The sequence below is a fragment of the Amblyomma americanum genome, chromosome 9, assembly GCF_052857255.1.
Source record: "Amblyomma americanum isolate KBUSLIRL-KWMA chromosome 9, ASM5285725v1, whole genome shotgun sequence".
Lineage (NCBI taxonomy): Eukaryota > Metazoa > Arthropoda > Arachnida > Ixodida > Ixodidae > Amblyomma > Amblyomma americanum.
Genome location: NC_135505.1, coordinates 77,418,236 through 77,436,127, shown reverse-complemented (window position 1 = coordinate 77,436,127; position 17,892 = coordinate 77,418,236). Strand labels below are relative to the sequence as shown.

The following is a 17,892-nucleotide window of genomic DNA, read 5'->3' as shown; positions in this document are numbered from 1 at the left end:
TTCACCAAGCAACCCTGCTTCATACATTGCCTGGACGCAGGGACCGTACCATCGCTCTCTACTGGACTTCATCAAATCAGCTAACGTTTTTGCGTTTGGAAGGCGCACCTTCAAATTTCGGCCGATGCTTGGTGGCTAGAGAGCCTCCTTTGAGGTAATTCGCCGCTTTGTTCTTGAGTTGTGTCCGGCTAGACGAGGGCTGCGCTGGAGCAAAAGCGCAGGAAGTATGAGCAGGGAGTAGCCATCGTCTCCTAGCAGCCGGCTCAGGCCGTTTAACTAGGCGGTTGCTTACTATTGCCCCCCCCCCCCCCCCCCCCCCCCCCCCCCCCCGCCTGTCTTTGTTGCCTGCTTCCTCGTTTTGAGCATCGGTGAGCAGTTCGTATATCTGGCGGCAGGTGTCGTCACTGTCGGAGTCTGCGGCCAGTGGTTGTTTTTTTCTTCTGCTTCCTAATCGAGTATTTTTAAAAACAATTACCCTATTAATTTTCTATTGATGAACACCACAAATTATTTTAAAAAAGACATCCCCTATGCTCCTTAGTTTCGCTGACTGTCGGTTTTCCTTATGACTTTCTTTAGTTTCTTTTAGGTGGTGGCAGCGTTTTGTCGGCCTTCTCTTAAATTTAGCACGTCTTATTTTGGAGAACATAGAAACGGCTGCGTCCATGATAGCAAAAGTTCGGTAAGTCTCGGAAGCAGAAGAATGAATAAAATAGACGTCAGACAGCCGTATGTGCAGCTGGCATGTACTGCCGAAATGGAAAAACCTGAGTTGCTGTGTAGTAGTAAGTGGTTTTTATTAAAATAAAAGCAAAAAGTAAGGAAAAGATTTTTTCTAGCCCCGGCATCTGCCATCGATACTGAAGCACCTGAGCTGGGGCAGCGGAAACAAAGGGTAGCAGACAGAATGGAGAATTTAGACGCGAGGGGACAGGAAGATAGGATAGGGGGAGAGGTAGTATACACAGGCGAAAATCGGTTTTTTTGGGGAAAGGAAATGGCGCAGTATCCGTCTCGCATATCGGCAGACACCTTTACCCCGCCGTAAGGAAACCTAGGGATAAAGGAGGGAGTGAAAGAAAGGAAGAAAGAGGTGCCGTAGTGGAGCGCTCCGGAATAATTTCGACTACCTGCGGATCTTTAACGTGCACTGACATCGCACAGCACACGGCCGCCTTAGCGTTCCGCCTCCATCGAAACGCGGACTCCGCGGTCGGGTTCGAAGCCGGGAACTCCGGATTAGTAGCCGAGCTCCCTAACCACGGAGCCACCGCGGCGCATGAAGCGCGCAACACGTGAAATTACACGTCCTTCGCGATTAGCCAGTGTACCTCACAGTCCTGTGAATTGCTTTGACAAGGAACTGATATTTACAAAGAAAGTCAGACGACTAATTAACCAAAACTACACGTTACGTAGCAAAGCTATAAGGTCGGTCCGAAAACGAAGTCTCGGGTGTATAAACCGGAAACGAGAGCTCGTTTAGATGAACTGCCGTCGTTGTGGTTTGCCCTTGTTGCACAAGGAGCCCAACGTGCTCTACCGGGAAAGTGGCCTTGCAATACTTCTTCATTCCGTTTGGACAAAACGCTTCAGCAGACACAAACACTTGCAGTACGGGCGCCCTGCCAACGGCGTGGTGCACGTGTTTGTAGGACACCATGCAACATCCCCTTGTCAAGGCGATATACGCGTACAGGAAAAAATGACAGTGGCTTTACTTGGCTAGCCCTGGAATTCAGCGAAAAGCAAGCACGCTTGCTAAGCGTCTGAGACTCGCCCATGGCAGCTCCGCTACACGCTGGCGGCAACCGTTCTAAATATACCCACGACCACGTGGCTATTACGTGCTCTCACATGCTCTTATTACACCCCCATCGGATGTCAACACGGCTTCACATCACCCCATCGGATGTCTTAAGTTCAAAGGTCACCCAATGTGAAAGGTCAGAGGTCAAATCAAGGTGAAATGTCCACTGAAGGTCGTGGGTCAAGGTCAGGCGTCAAGGAATTGACCCCATAAGTGTATGCACTTATGACCATACACGGCTAACGTGGTTGAGCGGGAGGTCGTTCAAGGTCATTCTCCGGCCTACGTGACGACTGCTTCACCTAGCGCAGTGAAGCTTTTCGCTTAAAAGCCCGCTTCTGACCCCCTTCCGTTTTATCCGCTGCTTCTGCTGTGGCGGCGAATATTTGTGGCCAAAATCCGCAGAACGGCTGCTGCGTAAAACAGCGCGATTCCATGGGCAGCTCTATGGGTCCCTGACATTCTGGCCCCGAGCTGCCTCCGCCCGGAAATGCAGCAGCTGTGGGTTTCATTAGGCCCATCGGCCGAGCGATCGTTTTGCTGAGGGTATGACTGCGGAAGGCTCTGTGCTCGTTGTATTTTCGTTCGCCTATATGGGGACATTTTCCGCGTTATGCCGGCGTTATTGCAGCTTGCCTTCGCTGTATTATTTTTGCGCATGTATCTATAGCGTTGTGTAGGGCTCTTTTCGGTTTGGTGGTCTTTGCTTCTGTTTGCGCTTGTCCTTTGCTCCTTTTTTTTGTCTCCAGCCTCATTAGTTTCTCTTTTCTCGGAGAGTTCGATTCTTCGCGCCCTCTGTTTTCGTCGCGCCTTTTGTTTTTACTTCCGCGCATGTTCCGTCTAAGTTTGCAACCGGTATTGCTTGTTTTGAGTTTGTCCTTTCTGCCTTGCGAAGTTAGAGCGCTTTCGCGCTTCTGTGAACATCTTTTTCTTTTTTTTTCTGTATGCGTTTCTGTATTTCCAAGGCTTTAGGAGAAGTTTTAGGAGCGCGAAAACTCACGGCGGGTGGTGTTCTGGAAAACTAGATAGCGGAGGACGCTGCTTTTGGGTGATGTTCACGGGGAGGCAGTTGTTAGTAGGATTGCACAAGTGCTTCGTTGAATAGCTCTAGGGCTCAGTGTTAGATGTATGCGTGTTAGCAGGATGGGAAACTCCGCTTGTGCCGTGCACTTCTAAGTCGCTTCCCGCGATTTTTTTTGCGACAACATCGACGGCAGCAGAGTTCGCAGCGCTCTTAACTGCCCTTCATCACATTGGTGATGAACCGCCACACAAGTGGACAATATTCTGCGACTCGAAGCCGGCACTGCAGTCTCTACTGTAACCTCTACGACGCGGACCGCACGAACAACTAATCTTCCATATTACAGAGACGTTACACCATATAAGTGATGCCGGCCATGAAATAACGTTCCAGTGGCTTCCAAGTCACTGCGGGATTATCGGCAATGAACGGGCGGATCACGCTGCCCGCTCAGCCCATACTGAGGAGCGCCACGTCCCAATTCCTCTTTCTAGAACTGACGCGGCACGGAAGCTCCGCCTACTTGCTCGGCAGTGCACCGAGTCGCAATGGAATGAGCCACATTTAAGAAATACGCGACTGTACTCACTTGATCCAACATTAAGTCTTCGAGCGCCATAACAGCTTCGCCGTAGAGACGCCACGCTTTTATATCGACTTTGGTTGGGTGTTGCCTTTACTAAAGCCTATGCCTTCCGCATAGGGATGATTGACACCCCAACCTGTGACCACTGCGGCCATGAAGAATCAATTGGCCATATATTGTGCGCCTGCCCGCAGTACAGTCCACAGAGGGCATGCCTTAGCCACGAACTTGACCAACTGGACGACCAACCGCTATCCGAAAACAGAATTCTACAATATCGAAAGGACCTACCATCGCAGAAGAAGGCCGTGCAAGCGCTTTTGCGCTTCTTGCAATCTACCGGCCTGTGTGAAAGACTTTAACTGGAACGCCTTGTGTGTGTGTGTGTCTCCATGTGTGCACGTTCCTTTTTTTTTATGCGTTTTCCTCTCTGTCATCTTTCTAACCCCTATCCCCCATCCCCAGTGTAGGGTAGCAATCCGGAGACTCACATCTGGTTAACCTCCCTGCGTTTCCTTCATTCTCTCTCTCTTGCCTCTAAATATTTTTTCCACTATGGTGGCTATGAGCCACTGTTCTATGTAACTGTCTTTGTGCTCGGTTTATAGCTAACGAGGCAGTGGGATTGCTTATCGCGTTACAAGCTGGAAAGGTTCGAGTGCCAGGGCAACCGCCAAGAACGCTATAGTTAGTAGTTTAGAACTTGGTTCAAAGAACGCCTTTACTCGCCGTGTCCGTTTGGGCTGACCTCGACCGTGCTGTTTTTGTTTGTTGTAGTTGTTGTTTTGCAGAAACTCAGTTTACAGTGGGGGCGAAATCGTTTGCGGTAGCCAGAGTTTCCGCCTCTGTGTGCAGGGCCGTTTCCTCTTCGTATAGCGTGCGGTACTCTGCGACACCGCTGTCTTAAGCGCAAGTCAGTTGCGCCCATCCTATTACATATACGCCCTAAGCCCCAATTGGGAGACGTCTACCTCACTGCCTTTTTCTTGGCGCCCGTTTCGTGTGTATTTTGTACGCATACTTGGTTGCCCCTCCGCCGTGTGCGTATAGCGTGGGTGATATCGAACGCGCGTTCGAGGTTGTTGTTCCCTTCGCGGCCCAGCCTTTCGTGAGGTGTTGGCATCGGTGGTGAGGACACACGTTTCGCCGCCGTATAGGTGTAGGACGACCGCCTGGGCGGATTTGTGCGCAACGGCGCATGGAGCGACCGTGTGTGCATCAGCACCACTTCGTCGGCGCCGACAACCGATCTATCTCAGCCAGATTGTGATCATCAAAGGAACACGGAACCTAGGCTTTTATGGCAAGGGTCTTGAGAACTTGGTCTTATATGTAGTGCAGCAGTTTTTTTCTTTTCCTGGCTTGCTTTGTGCACCAGTTATTTTTTTTCCTGCCTTGCTGTGTGCAGAGTTGGCTAGCGTGTCACCATGTAAAGTTTCAATTGCCGGAGTGGCTCTGAGGGGCGCATAATAAGCAACTAACAGCTTTTCGCACCGAGTTGACGTTTTTGGGCACAATCGCTAAAGATCAATTCAAGTGTTTTACTAAATAATCAATTGCAACTCCGTCACACTCACATCCAATCACACGCACAAACGCAGGAAACTCCAAATATGGCCATAACAGAGGACGTTGTCTCGTGTGCGCGCGCTCATATCTGCCCATTCACAGGGTTGCAGGTGTGTAGAGCGATTGAGGCGAAACGAGTGCTCGCGTCAGTCAGCCTGGCGACTTGCGCGGATTAGGCGTTGCGACAGTCGACCGAGCGACTGCAGTTCACTGCGACACTCTGCACACGAGATCGACGCGAGGTAGCTCCAGGGCGGAGCACGTATGCACCTGTGCCGCGCACCGCTGTCGCCGTGCCCACCGATGCGTGCCCGGCGCTGTCGTATATACCGAAGCCATCGACGCGTCGCAGATATCGCTTACGCGCGGAGAGAGTAAGTATTGCGACGACGGCGGCTACGTCTCGGCCGCGCCAAGTTACAACGAGTGCCCGGGTAACCTGTCAGATTATGAGAGTGCGAGATATGAACAGGATGTACGCATTTTACACCGCTTTTTGTCCCGAAAAGACGGCGGGGAGAGATTAGCGTCGCCCGGTTGAGCACCTCCTTTTTGTTGACGCGGCACGACAGGGGCCGGGGAGGGGCGGTTACAGAACGGAGTTACGGGGGCCGACGTCCGGTCTGAAGTGGCTGCGCAACACGCTGCTTGCGTTGTGCGGCTAATGCGGCTTTATTATTGTTGTTGTTAATAATGTTCGGCGCTGTATGAGAGTCGGCTGGGCTGGCGCGATGACGCCTGGATAAGCGTGGATGATGAATGCCCGTATTCGGCGAGGTCCTCAGCCTTTGCAATCAATGCGAAGGTAATCATCTTAGGCTTACGCGACTCGGAGCAAAAGGTGCCCGCAACCGTAGTTCATTTGTACGCAGTGCGATATGAAATAAACACTCCTATCCGTTTGGTTCGTCTTAGTTTCATTGTCTCCTTTATTGGATGGAAACCAAGTGCTTGTCATGCCAGGGAATGTTTATTCGTTTTTCTCTACAGTTATTCGTTATGTTGTGTTATTGTTAATGTTATTCGTTTTTCCCGACGCTGTGACGTTGAGATTGATTTTGACTCAATGCGTGCGTTGCCTTGGTCGAACCTCTTCAGGCAACGTGGTTTGCTTGCCAACAGATCTGTAGTACATGGACCACTCACTGTACATCCAGAGAACGTGTCTCTAAATGTGCGGACGCCGATTATCCTCGCTATACTAAGATACTGTGGTTTCTGTGGGTCCCACATGGGCAAGTGGAGCTGGTGCAGCACCTGTAACATTCAAATCGGCTTGCTGTGGAGAATAAGGGGGCAAGCCTAAACTGGGCTTGCCCCTATTGATCGCATTTGGGGCCTATATCGGCTTTGCAAGGGCTAGCTGAGCCCAAATTCCTTCATCGAGCCCACGTGGCTCCCTTGTGGGGTACTTGAGGGCAGACGCTACGCAGATGTGGGCTTCGAGCAGTAAAAGTCAGGGCAGCCCACATACGTCTGCCTGCACAAAAATGCTGCAAGTTCCGCGTGGCCCGTGCCGTGGTGGCTCTGGAAAGCAATCGTGCGCGCATGGGTTCTTTGGGGTGGTAAGTGAAAGGACTTGTACTTCAAGTGTGGGATTTATGCCGCATGAACCTTGGCTAGCTCTAATGGAGCTGCCCGCACAAAACCGTTGTCGGTCCCACATGAGCCTGGCGGGTCTGGAAGGCGGCCTGCCCGCATGCTGTCAATATGGGTTCCTTGTGGGGTGCTTGCGTCAGATGGAACGGAAATTAGGTCTTATGCAGAACTTGGCATCTGGGATATCCAAAATGGGGCTGCCCGCTCAAAGCGGCATTAGGTTCCGCATGGGCCGTGGTGGGGCTGGAAAGCGAGTGGGTCCGCATGCTGCCAACATGGGTACTTTGGTTACTTCAAGGCAGATCGCACGGAAATACGGGCTTTTTGCAGGAAGAACCTGGGCTAGCCCAAACGGGACGTTCCACTCAAAACTGCTGCAGGTACCACACGGGCATGCCCGTATGGTGCTCACATCGGTCCCCTCTGGGTACTTGATGGCATATGTAACACAAATGTGGCCTTTGTGCAGAAAAACTTGGTCTAGCCCGAATGGAGCTGCCGGCATAAAATTGCTGCAATTTGCATGGACTAGCGAACTGCCCGTTGTAGTCTACTTGAGGGGCATATGTGCGGGTTCTGCGCTGGAAAAAGCATGGCCGGCCAAATGGGGCCTGGGCCCTGATTGGGCTGTAGCAGGACTGAACGCACCGGCGTGCCTCCGTCGTATCGAGTATGCTGTTCTTGTAATTATCGAATTGGTAATATTGGTGCCCAAAAGTTTCTCTTATGGCTTAATCGCATGATAATTCTAAGCGTAAATATTGAGTTACTAAAGTTACTTCTGACTAGCTATCACGTGAATTGTTTAAAAAATGAAGAGACAATATGCGGGAATAACTGTGCCACCTTGACGAAATGTGCTTTACTCCATACGACTCTCAGTGCTTCATTATACTAGTTCGAAATGCACAGGCTTCTTCCGGCAACTCTTTAATGTCATGTCATCGTAAAAGCAAACTTTTTCCGCCCAACATTTGTGCTAAATTGACAGGTGTAAGTTGTTCATAAATGATGAGCTCTGAGTGTGATAATGTATATGTGGATACATAGCGGCTATAAAGTCGTTAAAAATGCGGACTTGCGTTCTTTGGACATCGATGTATCGGCTGGTCGGCTGCTGACCCGAAAGACGTGACTTCGATCCCGGCTGCGGCGGTCGAATTTCGGTGGCGGCGAAATTCTAGAGGCCCGTGTACTGTGCGATGTCAGCTCACGTTAAGGTGTCCTAGGTGGTCGAAATTTCCGGAGTCCTCTGTGGCGTCCCTCATAGCCTGAGTCGCTTTGGGACGTCAGACCTCCACAAACCAAACCAAACCATACCAAATAATCTATATATCGCCAGCGACTTCTACCGGGAGGTGTGCCTGTGGTCTCTGCGCTTGAGCGCCTTTTAACGCTCGAATAAAGTTACGTTCATCGATCGCCCATGTTTAGCGCTGCAGAGTCGTCTGAGGTAATCGATGTTGTTTATAGCATTCAACGTTCCGTTGTCGTCGTTGGCGGCGGCTTCTCGATCCGTTGTAGTTCACCGGCAGGTGCACGCGTTCCTTTCCGTTGTATACGGTGTAATAACAAGGCTATGGTGACGAGGCCGGCGAGTGGTGCAGGGAAGCGGTCGCTCTCGCTTCGTGCCTGTTCTGAAAGGTGACCCTACTCTTCCATTGACGGGCCTAATGGCCGGGCGCCGCTCCTTTTGCGTTTGCTGTCTATAGCTCCCACCCTGCGCCAGATGGCAGGCCTATCGTTGTAGGAGGACTTGGAGGATGCCATCGCCTGCCTCGGTTTAAGACGGCACGTTATGGTGGCGTTTGGTTGTTTTGCTGTTTTTTTTTGCTTTTCGCGTTAGGAGGTATTCACTGTGAAAAGAGGCAGGAGGTCACTGCGCCAGATTTCTGTGCAAAGAGCATTCATTAGGCCTTATTTTTTTATTGGGGTCATCGCATTTAGGTTTAACCGCGACACTGTCAAGCAGTTAGTGTTAGGCGCGTTAACGTCTCTGCTTCTTGCGCCTTTTCTTCCTTCGGCATTGACGGGCGCGTTTTACTGGTGTTTTTGCTGGTGCTTGCCGCGTGAGTCTTAGCCTGCCTGGGCGCTCTAATTGCGGGAGCATTTTAAAGGAACACCAAGTCCGAATTTCACTTGTGCGTTTTTTCTGTGTGCTGATGCGCGAGACATTTGTAAATATAAATCACCACGTGCAGGTCGCCTTCACCCGGTAGATTTCCGCGTCCGAACAGTGATGTCTCGCCTTGCCTTCAGGAGCAAAATTTTAGCGGAAAGCTTGTCGCTTGTTTCAGAAAAGATTTAAGAAACGGCTGTTTCTCAGTTTTCCCAAATTGATGGAGTTTCCAAGCTTCTGCACGTATATAAACGCCCCAAAATAGGGAGTTTTCGGTCTAATTGAGTGAATTTCGATTACGGCAGCGAGCATCACTGCGTGCGAGCCACGGGTGTGATGCCGAAAATTATTTCCATTCACGTGAGACAGACAGCGATGTTGTAGTTGATTGTTCGTCCGTTGCCATTTCCGCTCTTAGCGCAAGCTGGCGTGAAAGGTGTGGATTAAAAGAACACATAGCGGGGAATGTTGTGGCACCTGGAGTGCATGTTGTCTTCTAAACAATTGGGATATATATTTTGCTGCGTTCTGAACGTTTGGCTCTTTGGTGACGCATATGGTGGAAAGTATATTTTCCGAAAGGGGGAGAAAAATTACTCCTTTCGTCGCTCAATTCTCCGCTTATGGGTGCATTCGTTGCTCGTACTTCACCTTTTTGAGAGCTCCTGAACAGGGCGTAATGAACCGACTTCGGCCTAAAACTCTATAGAGTCTGAAAACGCATGTTCTAGAAGCTCACCTTTGGAGCGATAAGTCTCCTCCTACGGCTGTCTCGTCTGCGATTTCCTACACATATTAGACAAACCTACCGTTGTCCGATCTCGGAAAGGTATACCTTCACACCGGTTGGATGCTCAAACCACGAAGGACACCGCTGCGGTCTTGTGCAAGTATGTTACGGGCGGGTCTTGTGCAAGTATGTTACGGGCGGACGTCATAGAGCTTGACGCACTTGTGTGAACGGGCTGTCTTGTTTGAACACATGCTCTGGTGATAACAGCCGGAGCCACCCGTTGTCCCCCCCTACTGCCCTTCGGCCGAGTCAGTGCTTCTGAGCGACCGCCTCCTACATCCCTCCGCCTGGCGCTGGGCGGAAGAAACGGCCTTCTGAGTACGACGCCTCGTCGCCTCTGCTTTTTCTAGTCTTCGCCGGAAACTGTGCAGTGTTTGATGGCGCAGCTGTGGAGATGCATGTTTTCACTCCCACTCTGCGCTGGTACTTGCTCGCCCTTCGAGAGACCATCGATCATCCGAGGCTCGCGAAAGGAACACACGGCCCAGCTTCCCGGTCATTGTCTTCCGTTCTTTCTCTCCTCCCCCCACCCTAAACTCCCTCTTTTTCGTCCCCTTTTGTTTGCAAGCAAATGGCCTTTCTCGGGCCGATTGCGGTCGTCACGTGCATGCCCATTTCGCTGCCATTGGCTCTTGCAGCTGCAGCGTTCTGCTCTTCATGTACTGGATACGCCATGTCAAGCTCAAACACTGGAACAAACCACGCGAAGCCCGCTGCAAGCAGTGCGCTTAATGCGTTTTGCATGGATAATGTTCTAAAGAAATGGGGTTCTTTTATCTAGCATGCAAAGGGAATGACTAATCGAATTGAAAAAAAAAAATCGCGGGATGGTTACGAGCGTGTAATGCAAATGTTTGAGCTTCAGCTGTCAGCAGAGTTGTGGCGGGTCAGCAGAGAAAGAAGCCGGCCGCCTGGCCGAGGGAAACTTGCACCCGTCATAGTTCGGCGGTGGGTTTCGAAACAACCGCAGCCGAGACGGACGCCCGTCCTCTTCGATGTCGCACTTTCACTCTTTCCCCTCTCCTCTGAAAGCAGAGAGAGGGATTTCCATATCTCCACTTTGCCACCCATCGCCTCCTCCAACTTTCACTGTCCTCTCTCTACTTTGCACCTGCCAACCGAGGCTGCGGATGGCGACGATGACTGGGCGAGATAAGAGCTGATATGCGTGCTATTATCATCATCAGCCGCACTACACCCACTGCTGGGCAAAGGCCTCTCCCATGTATCTCCAATGAACCCGGCCGTTTTCCGGCTGCGCCCACCGTATGCCTGCGAACTTCTTAATCTCATCCGCCCACCTAACCTTCTTCCACCCCCCTGCTACGCTTGCCTTCTCTTGGAGTCCACTCTGTTACCCTCAAGGACCAGCGGTTGTCTTGCGTTCGCATTACATGCCCTGCCCAAGCCCATTTCTTCCTCTTGATTCCGACTAGGATATTTTTAACCCGCGTTTGTTCCCTCACCCACTCTGCCCGCTTCCGGCCTCTTAAGGTTACACCTATCATTTTTGTTTCCATAGCTCGCTGCGTTCTACTTAACTTAATTGAGCTGAACCTTTTTCGTTATCCTCTCCGTATGAAGTATATAGATGCTTACGTTAAGAGTGCAGTGTGGTAGCGGTGTGTTCGGGATCCATTCAAACACTTGTGGCTGGAGCTTTCAGACGCATGCCCATACTCAAACAGGAGCAGGTGCCAGCTGACGCGGGGGCCGCCGTGCCTTGATTTCCCCTTCGCTGCTGTACTGGCCAAAGCGGTCACGGGTTCGATCGGGCGAGCGCTCTTGGTTTTGGACACACTTGCGATGGAAGTTGATGCAGACGATTTCTAAAGCTCAACGCGAGGGACTGGCAGGTCAGTACGCGTGTTGTTCGGCGGCGATGGCGTTGTGGTCTAATGCAGTGGTCATTAATGCCGATCTGCTTGCGCCGTCGCGGGTTCGAATCCCGCTCAAGCCCGTAGTCTCTTATTCATTTATTTGCGCATTAGCGCACTGCTAGGCCGCACTTTACTGATTTCGGGCATACTATATACGTCCCTCAAGCCTGCTTTGTAGCTGGCGGCCCACCTGTCCAACTGGTTGTGGGCAACCTGCCAGGCGTGTCCTTCACCTCGGTGAAGGCCTATTTAGAAGGCCTTCTGGATAAAGGCTTTTAGTTAAAAAACCTTCAGGCCAAGGGCCTATATGGTAAAGAAGCCTTTAGTATAAAGGCTTTTAGGTCAAAGGATTCTTTTGCATTCACAGTATGTAAGGACTTTCAGTGCCCACTGTAACTAGCGCTACTGCACGATATTCCGCCCTTAGCAATGGTATACCATCTTCTATTTTTTTATTGCGTAATCCGCCCTCCTGATGCTCGGCGGCCCCTGCCAAGCTTGCCCCCTCTCCAGTAGCGATGACGATACTGTCGCAGCCTCCCACCGCCTCCGGTGGTGATAGATTTTTTTCAAATTTGTCGGCGAGCTGTGCTTGATAGTTGGTGGTAACAGGACACCCGTGATGTCATCACTGTCTGGACCAAACAGGAAATTTTTTTTCGAACATCGGCAGGGCCTTGGTGTAGCGATAACTGTAATACTGTCGCATTAAAACGAACATTCCATTTTGGTCTCGTCGCTTTCTTGCGCCAACTTTTCGTAACCATGAGATTACTGGTGCTACTTTTCCAGGGATAAGCACCTCTTAAATTTTTGCGCGTGATGTCAGCTGCTGATCGGCTGTGTTCTAAGCTGCCCTATTGAAGCAGCACATAGCCTATTAGGCCCCGTATGGAGAGCTACAATTCCCTTTTCGCATTCAGAAATTTTTGGGCACATTTCCATCAGCTTTATTCTTTAGCAGCTCCGCGTACAAAAGGTCACAACTTCATGAGCAGCGCAAATGCTATTAAAATTCGGAGGGGGAACTGACATTAGCAGGATATAAAATCATATTCGTTAGTTTGTTTCCAGTGTGATGACTGAGTGCATTTGACTTAGACAGGATGGTGATGGTCTTGACCTATTCTTTTTGCATCGCCAATGGGCCAGCCATCTGGCCGATCAGTTAACTTCGTCCATATACGGTTAGTGTCAATACGATGGTTATCGATTGGAATCGGCCGATGAAACTAAATCATTTTTCTTAGTGTAACGATCCCTAACTTCTAGTAAAAGTCAGTGGTAAAGTACGCAGAAATGAGAGGGCCTGCTGTTTACTGGTGTTTTCTTTGGCCTTCTTGGAATTATAAACTGTGGTAGAATACTTTATATGTGCACGTTAAGCTTCAACTTATCACCTTTGTGTTGAATCTTCGTGTACCTTATTTGTGTGAATTAAAATCATGGCAGTGCCTCACTTCTCCGGTGTCGACAACGTTGTTAGAGAATTTTAAATAGCTCTACCGTATACGCCCGCCATTTCCCACTACTGGCAGGCCTGAGTGGCTGTGCCGGAGCAGGTGGCCTCAAATGGCCAGAGAAGAGCCAACAAGAAGACGGCAGCGAAGGAACGCGATACTTTGTTGTTTTATTTCACTGTCGCATTTCTTTTCTATGCCCGAACAAATCCTTCTATTGTACCCTGGAAGCCATCACCGACACTTTATCACCGACTTCGCCTGAGCGGTGCATTTGCAAACGGCTTGCGATACTGTTTCGGTCAAATGCAGTCCGCTTTGTGACAACTACTTCTCGATCGAAACTGTGGAACTTATCCTGCTTGAGAGCCCTGCGTACGCTGACGAGCGCGCGTAGTATGAACATTGCATGTAGAAGCTCTCCCCAGTGCCTCTAACAATGGACAGCGTTTTAGGTGCCTTAGCCTGCCCTAGGCAACAGAGACACGCAGTGATCTTTTTGTTTCCCTGTTTAAAGGACATTAGTGAGCTTGAAAAACTCCAATTTCACCTTGCATGTTACCCTTATACATACTTCACGCAGTAACCTTTGCTATCCCATTTTTCGGACTATGCACTTCATCATTTCATATGTAGCGTCATTACTCGCCGATGCACATTAACACGCATTTAATGGCCGCTCTTTGTCTTCTCCCATTTTTATTTTAGTTTGCCTTTTCCCCACCGCTCTCCTTCCGCCTTTATCTCCCAAAATCCCTTCCCCGCGCAGAGTAGTATCCCGGCGATCTTTAAACGCCGGCTAAATTGTTTTTTTTTTTTTCATTAAAGGGCTTCTCTCTCTCTGTCTCCCTGTCTCCGTGGAAGTCATGTGTAGCCCATCATTTATGGCTGCCGTGACATCACGTGCAAGCCATGATAGAAGTTGCTGATGGACATGGGTCTTGTAGACAGTCCATATAGACAGCTGGCGGTCAATTGGCCAGGCAGATTTTCTCAAATGCCAAAGAAGCGAAACTCAGCCGGTCGCCCTGGCACTCGTGGGGCTGCAGGTCCCGTCGAGGCCAGCTGTTGTCCAGCAGCCAGTCGGCCGGCAGCCGCTGCAGCGGCGGTGGCAGCTCGTCGGGCAGCGGTTCCAGCTCCACCGAGAGCAGCGGGGTGCCCAGCGGCCACGTGACCTCCTCTTCCTCCGCGCTGTGCGCCATGGCGAGCGGCCACGGAGACTGTGGGCCTTCGCCGTCGGCCATGGCGGCGCTGCCGCTGACCGGCTCGGACGAGCGTGTCACCCTCATCGTGGACAACACGCGCTTCGTCGTCGACCCGGCGCTGTTCGCGCTCCAGCCGGACACGATGCTGGGACGGTGAGCGACCATCTAGCCTGCTTCGTTCTGATTGACAGGATCTGGGAGGATTATGGCATGCTGTAGAGAGCCACCACCATGCTTGATGCTGTTGGGTGCAATAATAATAATAATAATAAAAATTGGTTTTGGGGGGAAGGAAATGGCACAGTATCTGTCTCATATATCGTTGGACACCTGAACCGCGCCGTAAGGGAAGGGATAAAGGAGGGAGTGAAAGAAGAAAGGAAGAAAGAGGTGCCGTAGTGGAGGGCTCCGGAATAATTTCGACCACCTGGGGATCTTTAACGTGCACTGACATCGCACAGCACACGGGCGCCTTAGCGTTTTTCCTCCACAAAAGCGCAGCCGCCGCGGTCGGGTTCGAGCCCGGGTACTCCGGATCAGTAGCCGAGAGCCCTAACCACTGAACCACCGCGGCGGGTGTTGCGTGTAGTCCAAACTTCGGTTTTCAAGCTGCTGCTTGGAGTCTGTAAGGAGTCTCTAAAGTGCCGCGGCACTTCAATCTCAAGAGCCGCATAAAATTGCAGCAATGTGTTCCCTTTGCTTACGTTGTTGTATGAAGGACTCTCTTCGATGCAGGCACTGTAGGTATCGTGGTAAGTTGTAACCGTTGCTTCATTCGTCGCTCACTCTTGAAGGTGGGCCACTTGGGGGTGGGGCTCTCATGGTGCTTGATAATGGCGGTCTTGTGTTGAGGGTTGTATTCTGGCAAGCTGTCATCCCACTTTTCTTTTCCTAAATGAGGGTCATATGTACAGTAAAACCTTGTTGATACTTTCCCGGTTCATACGATTTCCTGGTTCTTACGCTCAATGTCGCGGACATTAAAAATTACCCTTAGAGTTACACTCTATTTCTCCCAGCTAACACGTTCCCGGATAACATAATTTTCCGGCTCCTACGTTTAAGACTTCGACAAACCGTGGCTGTATAATACATTTATTGATCAAACGCCCACGTTCAAACGTACAAACGGGCCGAACGTCAGGGCACGCGACATGAAGAGCTGAAATTCAGCGGCAGTCACCCGCTGTGATGGCTTCTCTGCGGTGCATACCTTCGATGAGGCGAAGCACCACCACCTCCAAGAATAACAAAAGTAAAAACGGCGCTAGCATTCGAGACAGCCGGCCGTTTTGCGGGGACGTGACATGAAAAGGACAGGCGCCGAGGTTTCTTCGCGGTGCATAAGGATGAGGGGCCGAAGTATCTAGGAACTACAGGAGCTTACATACGAGCGGGCCGTGTCTGGGGAGCACATCGTAAAAAGCGTAAACGCTGCGGCAGTTAGCATCCGCGGTGGCTTCCCCGCATTACTTAGGTGCAAAGGGGCGAAGCGTTTAAAAATGCCGAAGAGATTTTGGTCACTTTCGTCATTGCCTTCGACGGACCGGATGCGTTACGAAGTTCCTTCCGCGCTAAGACAACGAAAGTGCGGACTGAATTTTGCGAGCACTAGAAAAGGATCGGTTCAGATCTTGTGCCAAGAAATGCTAATCGACATTTTTATGAAATAAAATTGTCAATAAATGTCTTTGTACCTGATTCAACTCTTAATTATTCAATATTAGTCGATTCGGATCATGCGTTTCTTCCCGCAAATTTTAAAAACATATCAACGAGGTTTTTGCTTTATAGAAGCATCTATATAACTTGCAAGGTGCAGTTTGTACTACAGTATGGGAGCAGTAGTTTTGAAGGGAATCTGTAAAAAGAATTCTGGCGCATTATGGAACTCATTCTTTCTTCAAAATTTCACATTTTTGGTCCTTTTTATTTAGTCCTGAAATGTCAGTTTAATTATGCTATAACTCAGCAGAAAGACGTCTACTTATTGTGCACGTTCATGAATCCTGGGCCAACGGCATGTCATATGGGCACCTGCTGGTTAGTTCATAGGTCTCCAACAAACATTGCTTGTGTACTTTGTCTAGGAGTGGTTGTTAGTGCATCTGTTTTCCTTATCCTGCTGCTATTGCATCTCTGGTAACATCTTTGCATCTGTCATTGCTTAGCAAAACCTTCCTTCCAGTACATTTTATAACTTTTGTGTGTACTGCCTAAGTTGCTGAGAGCACGTTATACAGTGAGCATTGGTACTTGTCTTAAATACAGGATGTTTGGTTCATCACTTGAGAACAACATTACAAGGCCCAATGAGCGGGGCGAGTATGAAGTGGCCGAAGGTTTGTCTGCAACCGTCTTCAGAGCCATCTTGGTAAGTGCAAAACTGGCGTCTGTCATTTTTTCCATTGATGCTGCAAAGACAACAAAGATTTACCCTATCTTTTACTATGGAGGTAGTTAGCCATAGCACACCATAAAAAAACTGCACATAGCTTTTTTTTGTCTAGTCGCGGCGACTACTTGTTCCATGGAGAGAGCGGCTGATGCAAAGAGAAGTGAAACTAGCTTGAGGCAGCTCAGAGTCAGATGGTTAGGTGAAATTGGGAAGTCTGTGGGCAGAATTGAATCTCATCTGGAACACAACAGGGTGAATTGGAGGACGAGGGGAAAGGGTGATGTTCAGCAGTAAACATGGTTAAGCTGATATCGATGATGACTGCTGCACATTGTACTGAGAGCTTGCGTTGGGCAGGAGCTGTTGAACATGCCTGCATGTTTTTTCTGGTAGGATTACTACAAGACTGGTGTCATATACTGCCCTCCGAGTGTCACAGTGCCAGAGCTGCGAGAAGCCTGCGACTACCTGCTCATCCCATTCGATGCCCAGACTGTCAAGTGCCACAACCTCAGTACGTCCTTCGCACCTTGTTTGATAGTTGAAGAAAATGTGTTGATTTTGTCAAGTAGAATACTGGTTGTAATTTCCAATATAAGTAAACTGAACGGAATGCTGTTTTTGGTGAGACTGCTGCACTCCTTAAACTTGTTTCAGGCATACTTTAGTATCAACTTTTAAAAGTGATCGGTTTATCTTCTTCTTTTTGTTGCATACTACATGCCTTATTACATAGCTTACATTTCGCATCAATTCAACAGAACATGCACAAAGATTTGTGTGCACAGAGCAATTGTTTCACAGTGTTTTCCACCTGAGAACTTGGGAATTCAGAACATGATTTCAGGTCGTGGTTGCTGTGAATTGTGGGTATCACTGGAATTGATTTTTTTGCCAGAAGCACTTCAGCTGGTCTTTGCATTTCATTTTGCCAGGGGGCCTTCTTCACGAGCTCTCCAATGAGGGAGCACGCCAACAGTTTGAGAAATTCCTAGAAGAGCTGATAGTCTGCAGAATGGTCAATGCTGCTCAGGTGAGTTCTTCAAACTGTTCACTTCCATTTGTCCAGAAATGTCACAAAATATCTAATATATTTTATTTTGCTAAAAAAAGGCTGTAGTTTTAAACTCAATTTCTTGTTGCTGGTTGTAAAACACTACTTTCTTGTCTGCTCATTTCTTGAAGACTGCTAAGATTTAACTCAGCTTCTTGGTGTTTTAATGGCCAGAAAAGGTAGTTAATAATGCCTTTTGTATTGATCACTTGAGCATTGGTCTGCTTGCTGTTGGCCCAAGCAAGGAATGCTCATGTCTCGGGGCTTAAGGTGACTTTTCATTACAAAGATGTCTGTAATGCATGGTTTGCAAGTATCGACTACTGTTTCACTTTGCAGAGAGGTGACCGCGAGTGCCACATAGTAGTACTTCTGGATGATGACACTGTTGACTG

General features: G+C 49.5%; 1 protein-coding gene across 1 annotated transcript in view; it reads left to right on the top strand.

Moving 5' to 3' along the window:
- The window catches only part of mri (BTB/POZ domain-containing protein mrityu), a gene marked incomplete at its 3' end in the record, with an annotated part of 152,245 nt that extends 134,353 nt beyond the window's left edge, over positions 1-17,892 (top strand). Inside the window, 5 exon segments of the mRNA XM_077638520.1 lie at positions 13,890-14,198; positions 16,317-16,419; positions 16,837-16,957; positions 17,379-17,476; positions 17,837-17,892. Of these exon segments, the coding sequence (XP_077494646.1) occupies positions 13,890-14,198; positions 16,317-16,419; positions 16,837-16,957; positions 17,379-17,476; positions 17,837-17,892 (687 nt within the window).